Consider the following 27,177-nt stretch of genomic DNA (forward strand, 5'->3'; position numbering starts at 1 on the left):
TACAAGAGCAAGTCAGAGGCTAGGAATATTGCTGTGAGTATCTCACTGCCTGTCCACCACCTAAAAGGTTCAAGTCAGGAGTGTAATGGAGTAAACCCCACTTGCCTGGATAAGTGCAGCCCCAACATTACTCAAGAAGCTTGACATCATCCAGGACAGAGCAATCTGCTTGATTGGAACTGCATCCAGAAGAATCTACTCCCTCCACCACCAACACTCTGTAGCAGCAATGTGCACTATTTACAAGATGCATGACAGCAATTCACCAAAGATCCTCAGGCAGCATCTTCTAAACCCATGACCACTTCCATCTAGAAGGACATGGATAGCAGACATATGGGAGCACCACCACCTTTCAAGTTCCCCTCCAAGCCATCCACCATCCTGACTTGGGAATACATCACCGTTCCTGCACTGTTGCTGGGTCAAAGTCCTGGATCTCCCTCCCTAAGGACATTGTGGGTCAACCCACAGCAGGTGGACTGTAGTGGTTCAAGAAGGCAGCTCACCCCCACTTCAAGAACAAGCAGGGATGGGCAATAAATGCTGGCCCAGCCAGTGACACCCATGTCCCACAAAATGAATGAATTTAAAAAATGCATAAATGTCTTTTATATTCACAATTCTTCATAGAATTGGAAAGGAGGAAACATTGGATTTTTCCTCTCACAAAAACTAAATGAATCCAACTTCAAAACAGGCAGTATCCATTTTAAAGCTTACGTGAGTACTTGGATCTAAATTGTGGCTGTTTTCTCTATCTACCTTCTCCCTTGCAATTGTTTGACCTACCCTCAAAGGAAAAGTTGTATATTGTTGGTATTGGATGTGGTTCAACAGATAACACTTCTGCCAAAGCCAGAAGATATTGCCTCCAAATCCCATTCAAGACATTTAAACACCAGAAACTAGGCTTGCAGAGGCTGCAGTTTTCTGGGCAAGGAATCAAACCCAGGTCTCATTGCGTCTCTCAGGTGGATGTGAAAGGTTCATGGCACTATTCTGAAGAATCTATTTGCTGAATGTGTAAAATATTATCCTTATCTGCTAATTTGCTACCTGTGGGTTCACATACTTGTGAAGGTGGTCCCAGGCACCATCTTTTGTTCTCAATGACTGGTCCAGTTTGAATGAGCAATCCTTCACAGTGCAAAAGGGTTACATTGAAGCAGTATCCCGTGTATTTTTTTGTTTTCTGTGGGAAGTCTGCCCCATACCCCATGGATTTGAAGATTTGTTGTAGAAGAACAGGAAATAATTCTTCTGAGTGCACCCAACAGCTACCGGGGCAAATAAATTCAACATCAAAAAAATTGGGAAGTGCCATAAGAGGATTTTTAAAAGGGGTTTTATAAAGCTTAACCCGCAATTCTTAGAAACTTTTTTTTTAAGGATGACTGAGAAGTATGAAGTTTATTTATGCCTGCTCTGTTCTAGAGTGGATATTTTAGTGCTGCAGTTGTAATAGTTTTTGTTAGTACAACACTACTATGTGCTGAATGACAACTGGAAAGAGCTGCAGGTGCTGTAAATCGGAAACAAAACTAGAAATTGCTGGAAAACCTCAGCAGGTCTGGCAGCATCTGTGGAGGGAAATCACAGTTAACATTTTTGGTCAAGTGATCCTGTCTCAGAACTAATGGTAGCTAGAAAAATGTCAGCTTAGATGCAGAAGATAGGATTGGGGGAGGATTAAATGACAGATGAGAATGGGGCACAAAGAGAGAAAATAAGTTGGATAAACAAAGGAATGGATAGCAATCTGGCTAGGAGGGTGAATAGCTATTAATGGGGACTATTAGTGGCAAAACTGACATTTTCCTCATTACCAACACTTGACCTGAAACATTAACTCTGATTTCTCATCACAGATGCTGCCAGACCTGAGCTTTTCCAGCAATTTCTGCTTTTGTTACTACTTCGTGCTTATAACGTTTGTTCTTAAGCATGTTGACAAATAAATACAAAGTAATGTTTGGGTGTTTGAAATCTGAAATAAAAGCAAAAAACACTCATCAGGAGGCATGCAGAGATAAATGGCCATTGTTTCACGTTTTCACCTTGCGTGTATTCTGAGTGCATTCAGAAGAATTGAGATTTGTTTTCCCCATGTTGCTGTTTTGTAATAAATCTGTCATTAGTTCTGCTGGAGTTTTTGTTTGTTTGAAATTTTACTCATTCAGCTCTATTTCTCTCAAAAGATTCTTGTCCCAGAACTCTGTGCTATTCATCCAATCCCAGCTTCCTTATGGAGAAAGGCAGTCTGCCTTCCCAGTATTCTCTATCGACTGCACTGTTTGTTAACAGCGGAGGAGCTGAGAGCCCAAACAGCAAAGGAGGCCGGCGTGGGAATTGAAGCTCTCCCTTCAAACTTCAGGTATGTATGTTTATTAAAACAAGATAAATTTTTGCAGTTCTTTGGAACCTCTCAAGTTCAGGATATCCCAAAAAACATCTCACGCCCTGTAAAATATTTTTGAGGCGTTGTCGTTTTTATAATTAGAAAATCCACAAATTGCTTGGTGTGTGAAAGACCAGTGATAATGGCTAAATCTGTTTTGGTGACATTGAATGATGCATTAACATTAGGATAACATTTGTGCACTACTTTGAAATAATGTCTTGGGAGTTTTCTTGTTGCATCCACCCTTAGAAAACAGACAACTATCAGACAGATTTAAGCTCTGTTCCCAAAGGAGGCACCTCTCTCAATTTTTTGCATACCCCCTCTACTGCACTGGTATGCAAACGTTGATTTTTATTCAAAGGTCTGGAGCGGACATTGAACCCAAAAAATATTCATTCTAATGCAGTTTCAATATTGCAGCAACCATTTTGAGTATGGCAATGACCATATTTGCAGATGCAAGAAAATTTGACTGTGGAATGTAAGGTCGTTTGACCAATTTGGATCTAACTCTGATCCCACCAGCAACTGAATGGTATTGGATCTTGCATTATTCTCTTTTCCAAAGCTTAAAGGGAGTTGGAACTTGCATGTATTGGGAGATGTTCCATCACAAGCTTGCCATCTGAAAATGGAAGCAACCTATGAGTTTCTCTGACTCTTGTCCTCAAATATATGCATTTTTCTTTTTTGCTTCCTCACTCAATATTTTGTGTAGTTATCCCTGTCCCCCTCATGCTATTGGTCTATCTTATTCTGAATTTTTCCCCTCAATGAAAGAGTTTTGCCACCTATTTTTTCTTTAAAGCCAGACTTCAATAAATAATTCCATTTTGTCACTTCTGATGTTTAGAAATTGCCTGTATGATTATGTGGCGTGCACTGTAGTGTTTCTGGAAAATAAAATAATTGCTGTTGGTTTCGGGGGACCATTTACTGATGGAAAATAAAGAGACCAGTCATCTCCTGTGATAAGACTGTGATAAGACCTTCTGTCAACCTATGTACATACTCTCTGGTTTAACAACAACTGAAATTTTGTTTATAACTCAAGATGCTCTAATTTTTGATTGATGTTATGGGGTTGGCACCCTGCCGCTATCCTGTGAGCCTTCTCTTGTATGATGTCTCTGGTGGTCCCCCTCTCTCTTTGTCTGCCTTTCAGTATTCTGTCTGGGAGATATGAGAGAACATGGCTTCAATCACTGGCTTGTAACACCATGCTGATTCCCAGAATCAATGTTGTCAGCACTGAGATGTACATTATAACTTCCCACAAATTGTTGCCAATCCTAGCCTTGTCTTTGTGGGAACCTATCTTTTCCTGTCCTGCAAGGAAGGAAATGAATGGATACTCTGAACTGTCAAGGGTGTTGAAGCCCTAGCTGATGTGGGAAGTGAAGATAAAGAAATTAATTCAGGGTGACTCTGTAGTTTCACTTGCATCTCAATCAGTGTGTAAATATCTGGTGATCTGTCAGTATAACCACAACCTACAACTAACATTTTAGTTTTCAGAAATGCTAGGAAGACTTTTGATTTCACTTCCTCTGCCCCATTCCACAACATTTTCTGTTTTTGAACTCCTGGTCCTGACATTTCTTTCAAAAAACACAAGGTGTGATAACCAGATGTGAAGGAGAGAAAAAGGGAGCTGGTGGACGAATGGCATATGGTGGTGGTGGTTACAACCTAGTTGAAAGCATACAGATGTAGCAAGCAATTGGCAAAATTTCTGTTTATTTTCCTTTTTATTACAAGGAGATTGATTTGAAGAAGAAAGGAAGATGTTTCACTGCATTTGTATATTTGGGGGGACTACACGTTGGGTGCTAAAAGTTGGGTGTCGTCATCTTAAGAGCCACGAGTGTCCAAGAGGAAATGGAGCAATTTTTTTTATTCCTGCTATCGGGGTATAATCTTCTAAGGAGGCAAAATTCTATATTCTCCATGCAATGTAACAGATTGAGAAGTGATGTCATTAAGATACATACTGGCTAGGGAACCTACAATAGTTTCAAATTTAAGACTGAGTTGAGAAGGAATTTTACTGATGATTGCAGGGCTTGGAATTCTCTGTCAAAGGCTATGGATGCTTAGTCATTGAGAATATTCAGGGCAATGATTGAAAGATCTTCATGTATTAAGGGATAGGTGGAAAGAATAAGAAAGTGGATTTGGGCTAGAAGGTCTTATCACAGTGTAAGCTCAAAGGGCAGAATGGCTCACCCCAACCTGTTTCTAATATTCTTGTCCTTTTGGCCAGGAAATTGAACATGAGTGATTTCAATAGGAATAAATTGAAAAGTGAATATTTATTGTAAAATAGTAAACTCTATTTTATAGTAAAATGAAAAAGATAGCATGGCATTTTTAAATTTCTTTACCTTGTAAATTTACTCATTTTAGTTTCTAATCAGTCTATAAAGTTGGGCATGTCCAAATATATATTTAAGATCTGTAGGGAGTTCCATTTAGAAGTTCCTGAAACAACAACGCTGTTCTTTTGAAAACCTATGAATCTTAACTTACAGCATTTGGAAGTATCAGATCACATTGTAGTAAGTGTATTTGGACCAAGCATCACTGCAGTTGACATCGGAGATGAAGTTCAAATCAGGAATGCTGGTAACAGTCCAGGGTAAACACCAGCAACGCAACAGTTTTTACAGTGATTATTGTATTATACAAAATAGCAACTCTCTTGGGAAGGAATTTACAGGGCTCTAATCTAATAGAGGGGGTTCAGACTTCCTAAAACCGTGAAGGCAACTATTAAGTGGTTTATAACGTCATCTGAACCCTGAGATTCGATTACCACCTTGAACTTAGTCCTTAGTGTCTGATTGTGTAATGTTCAAGGTATGCTTTTAAAGTTTAAAAATGCTAACTTCTGTTGGTGACTTTGTCTCATTTGAGGGGATTTCATCCATGTGACCTTGTGCCGTTTTTTTGAGAGTAACTTGCAGCAAGCTTCAGGGAGGGTCTATACATAGCATGTGTACAGCTTGGCTTGAGGCTGTTAACATTATGTCATCACAGACTGAAGATTGTATTACAGCAAAATCCTGACTACTTATATAAATGTTTGCTCACTTAAGTGATTGGTTGGACTGAAGTATCCCTGCAGGCTTCAGCAATTGCTGTGCCAGTCATCTGAAGGCTGAGAGTTCACTGAACTTTGTTGTGAAGGTTGCAGCTGTTATCAAGTGTTCTCCATCACATACTGCGAGTGATAAACAAAAAGGTTTGTTTTCTTTGTATTTGAAGTGTGCTGTATAATTGCTGATGTCCAAACTGTAGTCTGAGACTGATAACCTGGAGGCAAATCAGTTACTATAACCGTGTCCCGCAACCCCTGTTCACTGGAATATTCAATTTCATTTTTGTAAACTTGCAGATTTTTACAGTGGGCTGTTGCTTCATTGATGGATAAATCTGACAGGAGGACACTATGACCAGTTGGTATCGACAGCTTGATATGGGGTTATATAATTAGGTGTATGGCCCTAAATGTGGCCAAGCAAACTTAATGACTTGGAATCAGGAGGCGAATGAAAAAAAAATGGTGTACTTCTATGGAGCTGGTTTTGTAAAGTGGGCAGAGCAGCATTAGTTCAAGAGCTGAGGTAGACTGCCTGACTCTAGCAACACTCAACAAATTCATTAACTGCACAATGCCATGGTGAAGATTGCAAAGCTGAGTTGCATTCTTTTCATTATCCTATAAATCTTTCTGAGAATGAGGACCTTGAAATGAGCTTGTAAATGAGCTTGGGCGGCACAGTGGTTAGCACTGCTGCCTCTCAGCGCCAGAAACCCGGGTTCAATTCCCACCTCAGGCGACTGTCTGTATGGAGTTTGCACATTCTCCCCGTGTCTGCGTTTCCTCCGGGTGCTCCGGTTTCCTCCCACAGTCCAAAGATGTGCAGGTTAGGTGAATTGGCCATGCTAAATTGCCTGTAGTGTTAGGTGAAGGAGTAAATGTAGGGGAATGGGTCTGGGTGGGTTGCGCTTCAGTGGATCGCGCTTCAGCGGGTCGGTGTGGACTTGTTGGGCAGAAGGGCCTGTTTTCACACTGTAAGTAATTTAATCTAATCTAAAAATTGATGAAATGAGTCTCCCAGCTTAACTAATGGTGTGCCACAGGGATCAGTGCAGGGACCATGCTATGACTTGGATGACAGAAGTGAGTGTACTATTGCTAAGTTTACAGATGACACAAAAATAGGTGAGAAAGCAAGTAGTGAGGCTAGCAGGGTCTGCAGGTGGGTATGGACAGGTTTATGTGATTGGGCTAAAATTATGGCAGATGGAATATGATGTAAGGTTATGCACTTTGTCAGGATGAATAAAGAAACTGAATTTTGGATCAGGGATTTGGGAATCATAGAACCCCTATAGTGTGGAAAGAGACTATTTGCCCCCATCAAGTCTGCACTGACCTTCCAAAGAGCATTCCACTCAGACCCGACTCTTACCCTGCATTTACTATGGCTAATCTACCTACCCTACACATCCCTGGACACTAAGACAGTTTAGCATGTCCAGTCCACTTAAACTGCATATCTTTGAACTGTGGGAAGAAATCAGAGCACCCAGTGAAACCTCTTGCAGACACTGGGAGAACATCACCCAAGGCTGGAATCAAACCTGAGTCCCTGGCACTGTGGCAGCAGTGCAAACCACTGAGCCACCCTTGTGCATGAATCAAAAAAAATGTTGACTTTGAGGTTCAGTGGATAATAGGTCTTTGTTACAAAGGGATTGGAGTACAAAATTTATGGAGGTTTTGCTAAAATTATACAACGCACTAGTCTGAATATAGTTGGAATACTGTGAACAGTTTTCGTCCCCTTTATCTAAGGAAAGATAAACTGCAGAATGATTCTGTGAAACACTTTTCCCCCCCTTTTAGGGTGTGATGCTGTCTAATTTATACACTAGTTAAAAAACAGCAATTAACAGCCATCTAATCTCAAATTATGGAGTTGAGGAAGTAACAAAGAAGATTGAGGGCAGAGCAGTAGATGTGATCTATATGGACTTCAGTAAGGATTTGACAAGGTTGCCCATGGGACACTGATTAGCAAGGTTAGATCTCATGGAATAAAGGGAGTACTAGCCATTTGGATTCAGAACTGGCTCAAAGGTAGAAGGCAGAGGGTGGTGGTGATGGAGGATCGTTTTTCAGACTGGAGGCCTGTGACCAGTGGAGTGCCACAAGGATCGGTGCTGGGTCCTCTACTTTTTGTCATTTACATAAATAATTTGGATGTGAGCATAAGAGGTACAGTTAGTAAGTTTGCAGATGACACCAAAATTGGAGGTGTAGTGGACAGCGAAGAGGGTTACCTCAGATTACAACAGGATCTGGACCAGATGGGTCAATGGGCTGAGAAGTGGCAGATGGAGTTTAATTCAGATAAATTCAAGGTGCTGCATTTTGGGAAAGCAAATCTTAGCAGGACTTATACATTTAATGGTAAGGTTCTGGGGAGTGTTGCTGAACAAAGATGTTGGAGTGCAGTTTGTTAGTTCCTTGAAAGTGGAGTCGCAGATAGATAGGATAGTGAAGAAGGCGTTTGGTATGCTTTCCTTTATTGGTCAGTGTATTGAGTACAGGATTTGCGAGGTCATGTTGCGGCTGTACAGGACATTGGTTAGGCCACTGTTGGAATATTGCGTGCAATTCTGGTCTCCTTCCTATCGGAAAGATGATGTGAAACTTGAAAGGGTTCAGAAAAGATTTACAAGGATGTTGCCAGGGTTGGAGGATTTGAGCTATAGGGAGAGGCTGAACAGGCTGTGGCCGAGGGGTGACCTTATAGAGACTTACAAAATTTTGAGGGGCATGGATAGGATAAATAGACAGTCTTTTCCCTGGGATCTGGGAATCCAGAACTAAAGGGCATAGGTTTAGGGTGAGAGGGGAAAGATATAAAAGAGACCTAAGGGGCAACTTTTTCACACAGAGGGTGGTGCGTGTATGGAATAAGTTGCCAGAGGATGTGGTGGAAGCTGATACAATTGCGACATTTAAGAGGCATTTGGATGGGTATATGAATAGGAACGATTTGGAGGGATATGGGCAGGTGGGACTAGATTGGGTTGGGATATCTGGTCGGCGTGGACAGATTGGACTGAAGGGTCTGTTTCCATGCTGTACATCTCTATGACTCTGACTACTGTAACCAGAAATTAGGTATTCTCATTTGTAGATCCTTACTGAGAAATCTGACTGTCTTATCAGAGCTTTTTTTCAGGACACCACTAAGATTGAAAAGTATAGATGGCATCAAACATAGGGGAAAGACCACCATTTCTCCAACTTTTGTTCCCGAGTTAGAATATAAAAGTAGAGTTTGTATGATAAGCTTTGCTTTCAGTAGGATAGTGGTAAGAAGTGGCATAGCAAATCATCATACACTTGAGCAACTCAGAGGTCATGAATTAAAATTCAGTCCAATAAATATAGTTATTTCGAGTAAATAGGATTTCAACTGGTTCACCAATGTCCTTCTCATAAAGGAACATACTGTCCCTCTCCTCCCAGGCTACATTTGACTCCAAACCTCAACCAGTATAGTTGACTTATATCAAGGATTCATAGACCATTACAAGTTTAACAATTTTGCTCCTAAATTTATAAATACGTTTCAGAATTTCCCTTTGGGGAAGTTTCTTTTATTTCTAATGACATATGCAGATATTTTCTCCAGAATTTGTTTTGTTTTGTAAACTTATGATCTCTGTTGTGTTAGGTATCCCAACCTAGACTTTGGGTGGAAAAAATCTATAGACAGCAAAGCTTACATCTTGACAACCAGCTCCTGTACAGATGAAAATGAGACTTACTGTATGCACAGCACAACTGTAGCCCCTGAAGATGCTGCACATCGAGGTGCTATCAATGAGGCCCCCTTCATGGAGAACCTTCTTCAGCCATCTCTGAACAGCAAAACATCTACCAAGAGTCTGTCACCCAAAAAGTTCTTCAGTGCTGACAAAGTCACCAAGAGCACAATACCAGTAAATGGCATAGTTTGTACCGAAAATCTAACCAATGGAAATGCTGAACTGATAAACAAGGGTTGCATTTGCCATCAAAATCAACTTAACTCCTACAGGCATGACTTACTCATACAACCAGCTACCTCAGTTCCCGTGCGTAGTACACACCACAGAGAGAACCAGCCCAAGCCCCAAGTTGAATGTAATCTACAAAGTAATAACCTAGACGGAATTACTAACAAATCTACCTCAGATTGTTGCTCAAAAGAGGCAGTTTCCTGCAATTCCTCAGAGTCTCTGGCAATTCCGCAATGGATTTTGGATTCGGGCAGTTGCCCCCCTGGCATATATACAACCGAAACCCTCGGCCCCAACCCCGGTCTGATTCTCCAGGCTTTGACGTTGTCAAATGCTAGCGACGGGTTCAATTTGGAGCGCCTGGAGATGCTTGGTGATTCATTCCTAAAACATGCTATCACAACGTATCTGTTTTGTACGTACCCTGATGCCCACGAAGGGCGGCTATCTTACATGAGGAGTAAGAAGGTGAGTGTTAAATCTGTAACTGAGAGGTCATGTGGGTTGAAAAACTTTGTGTTATAATTTTAACTTCTTTTCAATATTTGTCTTCTCCTTTTTGTTATCTTTCTAATGCAAGCACCTGAAAGTTCAAGAATGTTTGAATGTGTAAGTAGTGTTATAAACAGGTACTTCACGTCATTGAGAATTAAAATCCAGTGTCAGTGCACTTTAGATAAAACTGTTTTGCTTTGAACTTGATTATTTCTCGCATTCGACATCATCTCTGCGAAAAAGAATGAAATAACATTATATGTGGCCCCCTGTTAACTGTTAGAAAATAGTAACTACAAGAGATTGACATTTTTAATTACAGGCAATCCCTCTCAATTTGCCTGTTTGCACTGCCTTGTAAAACTATAAGCTCATATTAAAGCCTATAGTGTATAGAATCTGGAAAGTTGATTTTGGAGGCAGGAATAAGTTGCTTTTTGTCTTAATTTTGCTTGGTTGTCTGTTTCTTAATCAGATTTCGAATGGTGCACTACCCTTTTGATACACAATCTCAGCACGTATTCTTTGATTATACTGACGTGGTAAATTTTGATGACTAGGAGAAAGTGAGGACTGCACATGTTGGAGATCAGAGTCAAGAGTGTGGTACTGGAAAAGCGCAGCAGGTCAGGCAGCATTCATGGAGCAGGAGAATCGACATTTCAGACATAACCCCTTCATCGGGAATAGTGAAGGGTTAATGCCTCCAACGTTGATTCTCCTGCTGCTTGGATGCTGCCTGACCTGTGCTTTTCCAGCATCACAGTCTCGACTCTGAATATTGATGACTGTTCTACGTGAAGGGTATTACAAGCAAATTGTATCTTGTCTTTATGAACATTTTGGATTAAGAGTCAGTGGCATTCAGTCAAAGAAATCTTCCTTTTAATTTTTTTTCTTTGGGACCGAAACAACCATTTTTAACATTTTACTGTGTGGAAAGAGACCCTTCAGTCCATTGTATCTATGTCAGTTATCATGTACCTAACTCATAGTATTGTATGCTATGATATTTGAAATGTTCGTCTAAGTGCTACTTAAATGTTCCTACCTCTAGCACCCTTTCAGGCAGAGCGTTCAGGTAATGCTCCCCCTACTTGACAATATTCTTCCTCAAAACCACTTTAAATCTTTAGCTGAAATTAATATCCCACGTTATTGTCTCTTCTACTAAGGAGAAAATAAATCTTATTATCTATACACCTCATTTTATGCACCTCAATCAGGAGCCCCCCTCCGCCTTCTCTGCTTTAAGAAAAACATGTGAAGTTCCCTCTGCGCTTCCTTCCAACCCTCCTGACGAAGGAACACTGCTTGTGATTTCACATAAACCTATTGGACTATAACCTGGTGTCACGTGACTTCTGACTTAAGGAAAACAACCTCAGCCTATCTAGTGTCTCTTCATAGCTGAATCAGACATTGGTGGTGACAATCACTCAACAGATATGATTGTCCACCTGGGAAGCTGTCACTGGTCATGGGTCTGTGCATGACTGATGAGCCCAGTTCTGGAGCAACTTCTTCGACTGCTCACTTTGCAAGTGTTTTTAGAAGGTGGAATTGGTCCTTGCATGCATTCCTTTCTTTTCTGTTCTCTTGCTGCTGTGTGTCTCAAAGAATTGTGGTCCTTCATGTTGGACTTATCTCCAAGTCAGTTTCTTTTGAACGAGGATCTCCATGATCTTCATGTTGATATCCATGAAGAAACGCATTATAGAAGTCTCGGAATGCTTTTTTTTGTCCACCACTCGTTTGAATGCCTTTCTTGAGCTGAGTGAAGATGGTTTGCTTTGGTAGTCAGAACTTGAGCATCCTGAGCCTGTGGCTAGCCCAGCGGATTTGTTTTGAATGGTGCTTTTGGCTGCTTCAAGGATGCTGCACTTAGTATGCCTGTCCTCCCAGCTAATACAAAGAATCTGAAGCAGCACTGAAGTGGTGAATGCACATCGACCAGGTTTTGGAGCAATGTAGAAGAGGTCAGAAGGCTGACTGCCTTATGCGCAAGGTTCGTGATATCAGCAATAATGTCACAGTCACCAAAGACACTCCTCTTTAGCCATCTGAGGATGGTACCTACAGACCAATGTGGAGATTTAACATCGCATCCAATGTCAGCCTTCAATAAAAGGTAGCTTGTCAGGTAGGAGAAATGTTCCACATTTGGGAGGATTTCTCAGTTGATCTTAATGGAGGGGTGGGCCAGAATTCTACCTGGGATAGATTGGTAAAGGATTTGCATTTTCTTGAGGCTGAGATCAGTTTTTTGGTATGTTTTGGAATTGAGCGAGGCTGGAAGATGCTCTTCTGAGAAAGCAGAGATGACATTGTCATCCGCATGCTGAAATTCCACAAGTGAGGTCAGTGTTTTCTTCTTAGCTGACCAAAGCTTTTGACTCCTTCAATTGGGAAGTGCTATGAAAGATCCTGCCAAAGGATGTCCAGTGAAATTCACCAATGTCTTCTGTCTCCTCTGTGATAAGATGTTGGTGATGGTCCTCACCAATGGAAATATTACAGAATCCTCTTGAGGTCAAGCAGTGTTTTGTCATCACCTCCATCCTTTTCTGTATCTTCATTGCCACCATTCTTCTTGTCAGGAACAAGCTTTCCAGTGGTGTGGACACTATCAATAGGATGGTTGGAAAACATTTCAACCTCAACCAGTTGAAATCCAGCCAAGCAACATCCTGGTGGATTCTCCCACACCCCAGTTTAAAATCACATCTTTCCTGTAATGTAGCGATCAGAACTGCACACAGTACCCCAGCTGTGGCCAAACCATTGTTTTGTACAGCTCCATAATAACTGCCTTGTTCTTGTGTTCGATGGCTCAACTAACAATGCAAGTATCCCAATGGATCCTAACCACCCTATCTACCAGCACTCCTGCCTTCAAGGATTTATGAATATTAATACCAAGGTCCCTCTGATCCTCCGTACTTGTTAAGGTCCTACCATTCATTGTGTATTCCCTCGTCTTGTCAGTCCTCGCAAAATGCATCACTTCTCATATTTTAGGATTAAGTTAGTTACTATTCTGCACATCTGACAGCCTGTCAATATCATCCAGTAGACCAAAGTTTTGTTCCTCACTATTTACCACACTAATTTTTGTCATTTGCGATCTTATTAATCATACCTCTTAAGATTTCCAATCACAAAAACAATCTTTGACCATCCTCTGCCTCCTGCCACCAAGCCAATTTTAGATCAAATTTACTAAATTTCCATGGATCTCAGGAGCTCTTACTTTGATGGTCTCCCATGTGAGACCTTGACTGAAGGTCTGTCTGAATTCAGTGTAGAAGTTGCACCACCCTTTATCAACATGCCTCATTGTTGTCTCAAACAAAAAGCTTAAATTAGATCTGTTAGACGTTCTCTTTCCTGACAAAGCTAAGCTGACTATCCTTCCTTCCTTGTCTCTGCAAGTGTAGATTAATTCTGTCCTTTAAAGTTTTGTTCCATAGTTTCTCCACCACTGATGTTAGATTCACTGGTCTGTGGTTTCCTTACTTGACCCAATCATTCTTCTTAAACTGTGGTACTAAATTATCTCCAGTCCTCTGGCACCTCTTCTGTGGCCAAAGTAATTTGAAAATTAATGCCAAGAGCCTCTGTAATCCCCTTCCTTACATTCCACAACAATCTGGGGTTCATCTCATCAGGGTTTTGAGATTTATCAAATATTAAGCCTGTTAAAACCACTCATTGACCACCCTTTTTGATGCTATTTCGTTCACCTCCCTGATTTCATTACCTATATTATACTTCTCTGTAGTGTGTAAAGATGTAAAGTATTTATTTAAAACCTCAACTTTTGTCTTCTGACTCGCAGATCCCAACTTTGGACCCCAGTTGGGCCCTACTCTCTCTGCTTGGTTATTCTCAACAGTGATGAAAGTTGCAAAGTTCTTACTATGGTGTCACTTTGAAACATGAATCATTATAACATTTTGGAGTTTTGAACACTTAATCTTGTAGGAGCACAAAAATAGCAACTTTAAATGAGGACATTTTAGAGAGTGCAGAAGTACAGGGTTTGTACAGAGAAGAGATGGAAAGAATAAAAAGACCATGCTGTTGGTGGGCGCACATACTGTGTTCACCAGGTTAAGATGCATGACCAATATAACCAGCTGGCATTGTTAATGTTGACAGCTACCCTTTCTTCCTTCACTTTTTTTGCTTTGTTCCAGTGTACACGGACTTAATAAAATGTGGTAGAAGATGGAGATCCAACTTGTAAAAAGTTTCAATGATCCAACAGAGAATATGTTTTGAACCTTCCTCCTCCAACAACTTCTTTGAATCTGTTCAATTTCCTGAATTTGCACAGTCTCATTTTATTCAGTACTAACTGAGAATGCTGTTCTTACAACTAAGTGAAAAGTGTATACTTGAATCAGATATGAGATGTTCGGAATGAAGTATGTTAGCCCTCTTAGTCCTGGCTTATGGTGCTGTAGGATGAGAAGATACTGCCTCTTTATTCAATGTTATTCCAGTAGATGGCCCTCACTTATGAGATGAATCAGCTACACCATTCTGAAAAGCTTGGATCCTGAACTTGCAGCTGTTTCCTTGAACAAATGTTGAAATGTTGAATTCCAGCTAATGTGTCTAATTTTTAAGACTTATTTTAAATTAAAGCAGGTTATCGGCCTTTTAAGAAATAAATAGCCCTGTTGAAATGACAGGTACTGCTTAATTGTCACAAGCCAGAATCTGGGCGTGTGAAATTAGTTGTCAGGTTTCAACATTGCCTGTCATCGTCTTCCTGCAAAAGCCTTTTTACACTCATACAAACATTGCTAGCAACAATTAACCCTGTCTGTCGTTTTAAATTGATAGACCCTAATAGAAGGGGAGATGGAGAGGATAAAAAAAGGCTTTTGAAGCATATTCAGCCACACGACAGGAAAATGTATGGAAATCAGATTTGGAGAATGCTGGAAAAATCCCATCTGTTCTAAACTGTCAAAAAAAATCAAATGTCATAACAGTAATTATTATTTTATATGTGAAATGCAATACTTTTAAAAGTCTCGTCACTTGTATTTTTTTGTTTGAGTTACTGGATGATTACAGAGTCTGCCCTCATCAATCCGGTGGAGTCTTCTAGGTGTCACCATAATGACAGATTGTTAGAAGCATATTTATACATTATACTGTAATACACTGGAATAATGTTACGAAGCCCGTGTTCTGACAGAATAATTTCAGATTGGAGAGAATATTGCAGTGTTAATTATTTCAGAGTGTGGAACCGTAAAGAATAAAATGGATGATTTAGCAGGAAATGTGTTCTAAATTATATTGTTGTAATTGCAGCTGTTTCCTTAATAAATCAATTTTAAAGAAAATAGAGAGGGAGGCACCTGGAAAACATTACTAGTTTCTGACTAAATAGCCACCTCTGGCTCTAAATGTGGCTAGTGCGTGCTGCTTTTAATTGATGCACTGTATAGAATTGATATAGTCACTCTGATACAAAGTCAAATAAAAGAGCAAAAGGGCTACATTCGGGCGCACTTCTGGTCCATAAAGATCTGCAAGAAAAGGACAGGTCAATTGGTCTAGGTAACCAATGGACCTATAGCCTAATCAGCATTTTCCCTTTTCTTGATTTTCAAAATTTACAGTTTTTATTATGATATTTTTTGATTTTTATCATATCATAGCTCTTATAGTGAGGAATCTGTGAGCATAACTTGAAGTTGTCCACTGTGTCAATTAAAAATTCTATCTGGCCAAGAATCTGTGCCGTCGACCTTGAACTGATTTGTTGATTTACATCAAACCCTGTTTTTGAGAGTCTTTATTTTTAAAGCTGTGGAGGGTATTTCTTGGTGCATCATGTTCTAACTTGAGTATTTCAGGTTACACATGAGGTTAAGTACTGGGCAGCTTTTTTTGTTGGAGTTTTGGCCATTGTGCCACTGACATTTCTGTCTCCTTTGCTGCTCAATCTGAATATTTCTAATACTTGCTATTCTTGTGTTCTTTGGGAATTGAGGGATAAGCAGGTTTGAACAATGGGAAAGCTAATGTTCCTGGTTTATGAGATTGGCGAGGAGCTTCGTACACTGGCTGTGCTCTTTGGCTGTTCAAATCTTAAGGTCTGAGTTGTCCAAGAATTCCTCAAGTCGAACCTTATTCTTCACTGGACTGTCCTCCTATAAAGACACTTTAATAGTCCAAGAGGCGGTTTTAACCCTCCTAATATCTCTCCCTTTCAGCTTGATATTTTTCTGCATTGTATGTATTCTATAAATGCAAGCTATTAATGTGAAATCATAACTGTTTACAATCTTATATTTATATTATTCCCTTGGAGACATCTGTGACAAAGACTTTGTGCCCTATTAAAATGGTGTATGACTGTTTTACAATCCATGAGACATTATGCAAACCTTCAGATACAGTCATTCTACTTTATTTAAGCATTGTTTGATTCTATTTAATGAGACTTTGTGAAATTTATATTTTAACATTTGTACACATAAAAATGACTCAGCTTTAAAGGGTTTAATATCAGTGTTTAATTAAATTAGGAACCTTCTTCCCATTTTAAACATCAGAGTTTTTAATACTTATTTTTTTCCTCCTGTCTTGCCCAGCTTGTTCTCCTTGCTTATGATCCTATTCAGGATTGTTGACATGTTTTAAAAAACAATCTCTATACCCTGCAATCAACCAACAGAAATATGCCAAAGATGTGGCAGCATCTGGGGAGACAGAATCTAAGTTAACACTTCAGTTCTGATTTTATTCTTTTTGATTTGAAACTCCGTTTCTATCTCCCAGATGTTGCCAAGTCTGTTTGGTTTCTCCAGCACTCTGGTATTCTGCTTTTCGTTATGCCGAAGATTTCCTGGTTGTTAATAAAAAGTGAACTTTTATTGTCGTTAAAGAGAAGCTAAACAAACCAAATATTATTAATTGAAGAGTAAAGCTTATGCATGTGTTGTAAACTCTCCTCTACTCACCCCAGTAATCACCATCACAACGTTTGAGAGGAGATGGTGGTAATATCACTGGACCAGTAATATTCTCTCAAATAACAAAGCAAGCGATTCAGTTCAAGCTCAATTAGTGATGGCTAGTAAATGCTGGTTTTGCCAGTGATGCACATGTCCCATGAAAGAATTTTTAAAAGGTTAAGTTTCCTTATCTTATGAAATCTTGAAGCTTCATTCGCATTCTCTGGAACTAACCCTAAAGTTATGCCATAGCCCACTAGAGTTTACTTTAATTTTCCTTAATGTTCCAGCTGTTCATCTGAGATAGATTCCAATGTGTTTTTTTTTTGTTTGACTGTGTGACCTAAGCTGACCTCATGAGTGCAATTGCTTCATCTCTGGTACAGGTCAGATATCCAACTGCCTTCCAAGCTAACTCTGCTGACTGATTTCTATCACAAGGCTCAGAGGGCCACTGTAGATTCTTCCATTAGATCCAGCTAAAGTAAACCTTCCAGTTGTTTTTTTTTAATCACAAGATCCAAACTGACAGCCCCTTGTGCATTCCATTTGGTCATTTCTCTGCTTGAAATGCAGGACTAAATTGCAATGTCTTCCTCTTGGCACTCAATCCAATGAAATGCATTTTTATCAAAGCAAAACTCTAACTGTTTCTGTCTATTTCCAAATCAAATTGCCCTGTTGTCAGTCAGCGAGACCTAGGGGTGAAGGTACATAGTTCCTTGAAAGTGATGTCCTAGGTAGACAGTAGTGAAGAAACTGTTTGGCATGCTTGCCTTCATCGGTCAGAACGAGTTGGGCTGTCATGTTAAAGCTGTACAAGGCAAGTTGGTAAGGCCACATTTGGAGTACTGCGTAAACTTCTGGTTGCCCTGTTACATGAAGGATGTTATTAAAGAGGATGGATTGAAAAATAGATGTAAAAGAATGTGACATAAACTGAAGGGTATGAGCTTAAGAAGAGGCTGGAGAGGCTGCGACTGTTTTCCCTGGAGTGGCAAAGGTTAGAGTGACCTTAAAGGTTTGTAAAATTATGAGCATAGATAAGGTTAATGGCCCGGGTCTTGTCCCCAGGCTAGGTGAGTCCAAAACTAGATGGCATAGTTTTAAGGGGAATGGAAAGATTTACAAGGGCCCTGAAGGGCAATGTTTTCATACAGAGCATGGTGGTATATATTGAGCAATCTGTCTGTCAGAGGAAATGTGAGAGACAAGTAGAATTCTGACATTTTAAAATACATTTGGACATGTACATTAATAGGAAAGGTTTAGGGGTATATGGGCCAAATACAGGAAAATGGGACTAGTTCAGTTTAGGAAACCTGGTTGGCATGGATGAGTTGGGCTGAAGGGCCTGTTTCCATGATTCTGTAAATGAACCTTTTGGTGAAAGTGAGGACTTGTAGATTAGAGACGAGAGTGTGATGCTGGAAAAGCACAACAGGTCAGGCAGCATCAGAGAAGGGAGAATTGACGTGTCAGGCAAAAGCCCTTCATCAAGATTGGGGCTGGGGGGGAAGGTTGCTGAGAGTGCGATAGATAGGGTTAACTGTGAAGATCGGAGAGGAGGGTGGAGCGGATAGGTGGGAAGGAAGATGGACAGATCATGAGGGCAGTGCTGAGTTGAAAGGTTGGAACTGGGATAAGGTGGAGAGGAGGGGAAATGAGGAAACTGATGAAATCCACATTGATGCCATGGGGCAGGAGGGTCCTGAGATAGAAGATGAGGTGTTCTTCCTCCAGGTGTCAGATGGTTAGGGAGTGGTGATGGAGACAGCCCAGGACCTGCGTGTCCTTGGCGGAGTGGGAGGTGGAGTTGAAGTGTTCGGCCACGGCGTAGTGAGGTTGGTTGGTGCGGGTGTCCCGGAGATGTTCCCTGTGAGTAGGCGTCCCCTCTCCCCCTATTTAGAGGAGACCGCATCGGGAGCAACCGATACAGTAAATGACACGTGTGGAAGTGCAGATGAAATCTTGGATATGGAAGGCTGCCTTTGGGATTTGGATGGAGGGAAGAGGGAGGGTGATGTGGGTGCAGGTTTTGCAATTCCTGCTGTGGCAGGAGAAGGTGCTGGGAGGGGAGGGTGGGTTGTTGGCGGGGGGGGGGGGGGTGGGGGAGGTGTGGCGGTGGGACACGGACCTGTCAAGTGTCGCAGAGGGGATGGTCCTTACGGAAAGTGGATAGGGGTGGGGAGGGAAATATATCTCTCGTGGTGGGGTCCATTTATGTGGTGGAAATGGCGGAGGAAGATGCAATGTATACGGAGGTTGATGGGATAGAAGGTAAGAACCAAGGGGGTTCTGTCCTTGTTGCAGTTGGAGGGGTGGCGTTCAAGGGCGTTCTGTCCTTGTTGCAGTTGGAGGGGTGGCGTTCAAGGGCAGAGGTGCAGGAAGTGGATGAGATGCACTAGAGGGCATCATCAATCATGTGGAATGGGAAATTGCAGCCTTTAAAGAAGGAGGCCATCTGGTGTGTTCTGTGGTGGTAATGGAGAGCTTTGACCAAGTCTGTACTCAGAATCGATATCTTGCACCCGCTCTCTTGTCAGGTCTACACACCCCTTTCTCAAGCAGAAATTCAAATGGAATCCATTTCACATCCAACTTTTCCCTTGCTTCTGGGAAGTCATAACGTATGTTTCTAATGGAGTCTTATGACTTTTTTTTCCCCCAGAATTACTACATTTTTAATGGCGATAACAATAGACATCCTGACTCTATTTAAAAAGTCCAGAAATCTATTATTCAAGTTTGTTACACTATTCAACTCTGTCTTTGAAAGATAAACAAGCTTATGAGCTTGTTTGAATTGCATTTAAATCAGGGTTGTTTATCACTTTGTCAATCTTTTACTGCAGTTAAAATGTTAATTCATTGGATTATAAATTATATCCAACAATGATAAAGCATTTTAACAAAAATCAATACAATATGTCCCAGCACAACACTAATCCTCCTGAGTCACTTACAGAATTACAGTGGCTTGAAGCAGGGATATATGCTGGCCCCAGTCATATTTACCACCATCTTTGTCTACTGCAGTATTATACTAGAAGAAGACCTTGAGGAGGAAGGTTACATATGCTTCCAAATTGTTGGAGGTCTTTTTGACCTCACAAAGACACAAGAAAACTAATGCATGAACTACATTTTAGTTCTGATAATTGCACCATTCTGGTTCACAGTCAGACTTGCCCGTTTAATGCGTTTTTCTGAAGCAGCCCAACTCTGAGTTAAGAATCAGTTTAAAGAAAACTGAAGTTTTGCATCAGCCTGAAGCTGCAAAATATATACTGCCAAGCATTGTCATCAAGGGAATCAAGCTGGAATTCGTCAAGTAGCTTACCTATTGGGGAGTGTCATCTACTTCAATACCAACATGGACAAGTAATTTGAAATTAGGCTTTCAAAATCTAATAGCAGTTTGCAGATTCTACAAACTAATGTGAAGTAACCATCGCTTCAGAGCTCGAGATGTACAAAGCATTAGAGCTCACTTCCGGTTTCTGGATAACTGGGGTTCTTTCTGGGGAAGGTGGGACCTCTATAAACAGGATGGTCTACACCTGAACCTGAGGTGCACCAGTATCCTTGGGGGGAGGTTTGTTAGTGCTCTTGAGGGGGGTTTAAACTAACTCTGCAGGGGCATGGGAACCTAGATTGTAGCTTTAGGGTGCAGGACCTGGAGTGTAGGGAGGTTAGGAACATGGTATCAATCTCAAAGGAGGGTGCCTGTAAACAGGAAAGTGGCTTGAAGTGTGTGTACTTCAATGCAAGAAGTATACGAAATAAGGTAGGTGAACTTGCAGCGTGGGTTGATACCTGGGGTTTCGATGTTGTGGCTATTACGGAGACAAGGGTGGAACAGGGACAGGATTGGCTGTTGCAGGTTCCAGGGTTTAAATGTTTTAGTAGGGTCAGAGGTGGGGGTAAAAGAGGGGGAGGTGTGGCATTGCTTGTCAAAGATAGTATTACAGCGGTGGAAAGGACAATGGATGAAGACTCGCCATCTGAGGTAGTTTGGGCTGAGGTTAGGAATAGGAAAGGTGAGGTCACCCTGTTAGGAGTTTTCTACAGGCCCCCTAATAGTCCTAGAGATGTAGAAGAAAGGATTGCGAGGATGATTCAGGAGAAGAGTGAAAGTAATAGGGTGGTTGTTATGGGGGCTTTAACTTCCCTGATATTGACTGGGAAAGCTATAGCTCGAGTTCATTAGATGGGTCGGTGTTTGTCCAATGTGTGCAGGAGGGTTTCCTGACACAATATGTAGACAGGCCAACAAGAGGTGAGGCCATACTGGATTTGGTTCTGGGTAACGAACCAAGCCAGGTGTTAGAATTGGAGGTAGGTGAGCACTTTGGGGACAGTGACCACAATTCGGTGACTTTTACTCTAGTGATGGAGAGGGTTAAGTGTGCACTGCAGGGCAAGAGCTGGGGGCTGGGAAATTATGATGCGGTGAGGCATGACTTAGGATGTGTGGCTTGGAAAAGTAGGCTTCAAGGCAAGGGCGCAATTGATGTGTGGAGCTTGTTCAAGGAGCAACTATTGAGTGTCCTTGATAAATATGTACCTGTCAGACAGGGAGGAAAGGGTCGTGTGAGGGAGCAGTGGTTTAATAAGGAATTAGAATCCCTTGTTAAAGGGAAGAGGGCAGCCTATGTAAAGATGAGAGGTGAAGGTTCGTTGGGGCGATTGAGAGTTATAAGGTAGCCCGGAAGGATCTGAAGGGAGAGCTAAGAGCAGCAAGGAGGGGACATGAAAGGTCCTTAGTTGGTAGGATTAGGGAAATCCCAAAGGCTTTCTATAGATATGTCAGGAATAAAAGAATGACTCAGGTAAGAATAGGTCCAGTCAAGTATTGGCGTGTGAAGTTGCATGTGGAGACTGAAGAGATTGGGGAGACTCTGAATACTTTGCCAGTATTCACTCAGGAACAGGACATTGTTGCCGATGTGAATACTGAGTCACAATTAATTAGAATGGATGGCTTTGAGATATGTAGGGAAGAGGTGTTGGAAATTCTGGAAAGGGTGAAAATAGATAAGTCCCCTGGGCCTGATGGCATTTATCCTAGGATTCTCTGGGAAGCAAGGGAGGAGATTGCAGAGCCATTGGCCTTGATTTTTACGTCCTCGTTGTCTAGAAGAATAGTGCCAGAAGACTGGAGGATAGCAAATGTGGTTCCCTTGTTCAAGAAGGGGATTAGGGATAACCCTAGGAACTATAGGCCAGTGAGTCTCACTTCTGTTGTGGTCAAAGTCTTAGAGAGAATTGTAAAGGATTGGATATATGAACAGCTGGATAGGAATAATGTGATCAAGGATAGTCAGCATGGTTTTGTGAAGGGCAGGTCGTGCCTCACAAACCTTATTGAATTCTTTGAGAAGGTGACTAAGGAGGTGGACGAGGGTAAAGCGGTAGATGTGGTGTATGTGGATTTTAGTAAGGCGTTTGATAAGGTTTCCCATGGTAGGCTACTGCAAAAAATACGGAGGTATGGCATTGAGGGTGAGTTGGAGGTTTGGATTATGAATTGGCTGGCTGGAAGAAGACAGAGGGTAGTAGTTGATGGTAAAGGTTCATCTTGGAGTGCAGTTACTAGCGGTGTTCCGCAAGGATCTGTTTTGGGACCATTGCTGTTTGTCATTTTTATAAATGACCTGGAGGAGGGGCTAGAAGGTTGGGTGAGCAAGTTTGCGGATGATACGAAAGTTGGTGGAGTTGTTGACAGTGAGGAAGGATGTGTCTGGTTACAGCTGAATATGGATAAGCCACAGAGCTGGGCAGAAAGGTGGCAAATGGAGTTCAATGTGGGTAAGTGTGAGGTGATTTAATTTGGTATGAGTAACAAAAAGATGGGGTACTGGGCTAATGGTCAGATACTTGATAGTGTGGATGAGCAGAGGGATCTTGGTGTCCATGTACACAGATCTCTGAAAGTTGCCACCCAGGTAAATAGTGCGGTGAAGCAGGCATATGGCGTACTGGCTTTTATTGGTAGAGGAATTGAGTTCCGGAGTCCTGAGGTCATGTTGCAGTTGTATAAGACTCATCTGGAGTATTGTGTGCAGTTTTGGTTGCCGTACTATAGGAAGGATGTGGAGGCACTGGAACGGGTGCAGAGGAGGTTTACCAGGATGTTGCCTGGTATGGTAGGAAGATCGTATGAGGAAAGGCTGAGGCACTTGGGGCTGTTTTCATTGGAGAAAAGAAGGTTTAGCGGTGACTTGATAGAGGTGTACAAGATGATTAGGGGTTTAGATAGGGTTGACCATGAGAACCATTTTCCACGTATGGAGTCAGCTATTATGAGGGGGCATAGCTTTAAATTAAGGGGTGGTAGGTATAGGACAGATGTTAGGGGTAGATTCTTTACTCAGCGAGTCGTGAGTTCATGGAATGCCCTACCAGTAGCAGTGGTGGAATCTCCCTCTATGGGCATTTAAACAGGCATTGGATAGGCATATGGAGGATAGTGGGCTAGTGTAGATTAGGTGGGCTTGGATCGGCGCAACATCGAGGGCCAAAGGGCCTGTACTACGCTGTATTTTTTCTATATTTCTAAAATGTACTATATGAATTTGATATGCACAATTTCTTTATCACCTCCTGCTGAAACTTACATTTTAAAAGATTAATTCATCTTATTTATAGTTACATTTTCAGTGCTGATTACCAGTTTCTAGCTTGCCTACATATGGGGGAAGAGTTGGCCTAGTATTCCAGAGACACAGATGATTTATTGACACCTGGGTTTGAAGCCACATTGTGCAATTTGAATTCAATTAAAATCTGGAGTTAAAAGTATACTGATAATCATGAAAACTGACTCGTGACCCACGGCAAGACACTCAACCGCTCTAGCAATCGTTAGAAAGGAACAAAATGAATGAACCTGGATGAACCAGATGGCATGCAACCATGAAGTAAAAGGGCTTTTGCCTGAAATATCGATTTTCCTGCGCCTTGAATACTGCCTGACCTTCTGTGCTTTTCCAGCACCACTCTAATCTCGACTCTGATTTCAAGCATCTGCAGTCCTCACTTTTGCCATGAAGTAGAAGGGCCCTGCTCCATTGTTCAATAAGATCATGGTAGATCTGACTTTAACTTCAACAGTATATTCCTGCATATACCCGATACTCGCTCTTGGGGGGAAAAGCTTATCTCTATCTACCCTGTCTATACCCTTAATGATTTTGTAGAGCTCAATAAATCCCCTCTCAATATCCTTTTTTTCCTAATAAAGGCATTTGAACTTACTGTGCTCCTTGCCAGACTCTTCCAGCACCGCTACCATAATGGCATCTACCCTACAATGTGGAAAATTCCCAAGTATGTCATGTGCAAAAGTAAGGTCAAATCTAATCTGGCCGATTACCACCCCATCCGTCTACTCTTGATCATCAGCAGTGTTGTGATGGAAGATGCTATCAATACTGGTATCAAGCAACACTTGTTGCATTAACCTACTCATTGACACAGAGTTCAAGTGTATTGCAGTTGTAGTCCAAACCTGGACAAAGGAACTGAATTCCAGAAGTGAAGTGCAAGTAACTGCCCTGACATTGAGGCTACATTTGATAGTGTGTGGCATTAAGGAGCTCTAACAAAGCTGGAGTCATTGGGAATAAAGGGTATACTCTCCAGTGCTAGAGTCCTATTGAGTAAAAAGGAAGAAATCTCTGCAGGACTTCCTCAGGGTAGTGTCCGAGGTCTAACCGTCTTCCACTGCTGCTTCATGAGGTCAAAAGTGGCAATGTGCAGTCATCAGAAAACCATTTTTACCACCATATTGAAACAGACCATGTCAAAATGCATCAAGACGTGGACAAGACCCAGCTTTGACCTGACAAGTGGCAGTACATTCATGCCATGGAACTACTGGACAATGACCATCTCCATCAACAATAGAGAGTCTACCATTGTTCCTTGACATTCATTGGAATAAACTTAACCGAATCTCCTGCTATTCCTAGGGGTTGCCATTGACTAGAAACTGAATTGAACTAGCCATACAAATACAGTGGTTTCAATAACCGAGCAAAAGCTGTGGATATTGTAGCAAATAACCACCCTCCTGTCCACCATCAACAAAGCACACATCAGTGTGGTGGGCTACTCCCCACGTGCCTGGATGAGAGCAGTTCTAGCAACGCTCAAGAAACTTGACACCATCTAGGACAAAGCAGCCTATTTAATTGGTACCGCATCCACAAACATTCACTCCATCTCCCACCAACACTCAGCTGCAGTGTGTACCATCTGCACTGCAAACATTCTCCAAGGTTCCTTAGCACCCATCAAATTCACAGCCATTTCCATCTAGAAGGTCAAGGGTAGCCGATAAGTAGATGGGTGCAACTCCAACAGCATTGAGGAGGCAGGGAGGCTGCAGAAGGATTTGGACAAGTTAGGAAAGTGGGTGAAGAAATGGTAGATGGAGTACAACATGAGGAAGTGTGAGTTTATACACTTTGGGAGGAAGATTAGAGGCATGGACTATTTTCTAAATGGGGGGAAAAAATTCAGAAATCTGAAGTGCCCTAAAGAGACTTGGGAGTTCTTGTCCAAAATTCTCCCAAGGTAAACTTGCAAGTTAAATCCATAGTTAGGAAGGCAAATGCAATAATGATATTTGTTTTGAGGGAACTTTAAATGTATAAGCAGGGCTGTACTTTGGAGACTCTGTAAGGCTCTGGTTAGACCACATTTGAGTACTGTGTGCAGTTTTAGGTGCCATATCTCAGGCAGGATGTACTGGCCTTGGACCATGTTCTGACGAGGTTCACCAGAATCGTCCCAGGAATGTAAAGCTTAACATATGAGGAACGTTTGAGGACTCTGGGTCAGTACTCTTTGGAGTTCAGAAGGTTGAGGGGAGGTATCTAATTGAAACATACAGAATGCTGAATTACCTGGTCAGAGTAGATGTTGGGAAGATGTTTCCATTAGTAGGAGAGATTAGGACCTGAGACACAGCCTTAGAGTAAAGGGAAGACCTTTTAAACAGAGATAAGGAGAAACTTTAGCCAAAGAGTGGTGAAGCTATGGAATTCATTGCCACAGGGGATACTGCTGCCTCACAGCTCCGGGTACCCGGGTTCATTTCCAACCTCTGGCGACTGACTGTGTGGAATTTGCACATTCTCCCTGTGTTTGCATGGGTTTCCTAAGGATACTCCAGTTTCCTTCCACAATCCAAAGATGTGCAGGTTAGGTAAATTGACCGTGCTAAATTGCCCATAGTATTCAGGGATGTGCATTAGTCAGAGGTAAACATAGGGTAGGGGAATGGATCTGGATGGGTTACTCTTCATTGGGTTGGTGTGGAATTGTTGGACCGAAGGACCTGTTTCCGCGCTTAGGAATTCTGAGAAACGAAAGAAGCTTTGGAGGCCACATCATTGAGTATATTTAAGACTGAGGTAGATCGGTTCTTCAGTATCAAGGGTTATGGGAGAAAGCAGGTGAATGAGATTGAGAAACTTATCAGCCATAATCAAATGGCAGAGTGGAGTGGATGAATTGGATGGCCTAGTTTCTGTTCCTGTGTCTATGGTCTAATACTCAAGAAGCTCAACATCATCCAGGGCAAAGTATCCCTTTTGACTGGAACCACATTCACAAGAATCCACTCCCCCTACCACCGACACAGTGACCCAGTGTGTACTATGTACTAGATGCACTGCAGAAACTGACCAAGGTTCCTTAGATACTATATCCCAAACCAGTGATCACTTTTACCTAGAAGGACAGGGCAGCAGATATCTGGGAAGACCACCATCTGCAAGTTCCCCTCCAAGACACTCACCATCCTGACTCCCAAATATATTGCCTTTCCTTCAATCTTACTGGGTTGAAATCCTGTAATTTCACCTCCACTTCCACCATCCCCTAACAACCAAGCATGACATTATGGGTTAACCTACACCACGTGGACTGCAACGGTTTAAGAAGGCTGCTCACTGCTAACTTTAGTGGCAACAAGGGACAGGCAGTAAGTTCTGGCCATCCTATGAGTGAATTTTAAATAGTTAGCAGTTTGGAAGGGAATTGCAATTTTAGCATTAATTTTGTGAGGGGGGCTACAGTACAACTGCAGGGATGTACTGCTGAGACTGCATAAGACTGTAGAGTTTGGAATATTGTGAGCAGTTTTAGGCCACGGATCTAAGGATGGATGTGCTGGCT

The 27,177-nt window shown here is 41.7% G+C and overlaps 1 protein-coding gene across 6 annotated transcripts in view; it reads left to right on the plus strand.

The window, feature by feature from the left end:
- dicer1 (dicer 1, ribonuclease type III) overlaps nucleotides 1–27,177 on the plus strand; it is a 184,127-nt gene that overhangs the window by 137,347 nt on the left and 19,603 nt on the right. For all 6 annotated transcript variants that reach the window (XM_072568045.1, XM_072568044.1, XM_072568043.1 and 3 more), the window contains 2 exons: nucleotides 2,202–2,377; nucleotides 9,172–9,967. In XM_072568045.1, coding sequence (XP_072424146.1) covers nucleotides 2,202–2,377; nucleotides 9,172–9,967 — 972 coding nt within the window. The remainder of the gene's footprint in view (nucleotides 1–2,201; nucleotides 2,378–9,171; nucleotides 9,968–27,177) is intronic.

This window comes from Chiloscyllium punctatum, chromosome 4 (genome assembly GCF_047496795.1).
Source record: "Chiloscyllium punctatum isolate Juve2018m chromosome 4, sChiPun1.3, whole genome shotgun sequence".
NCBI classification, from domain to species: Eukaryota; Metazoa; Chordata; class Chondrichthyes; order Orectolobiformes; family Hemiscylliidae; genus Chiloscyllium; species Chiloscyllium punctatum.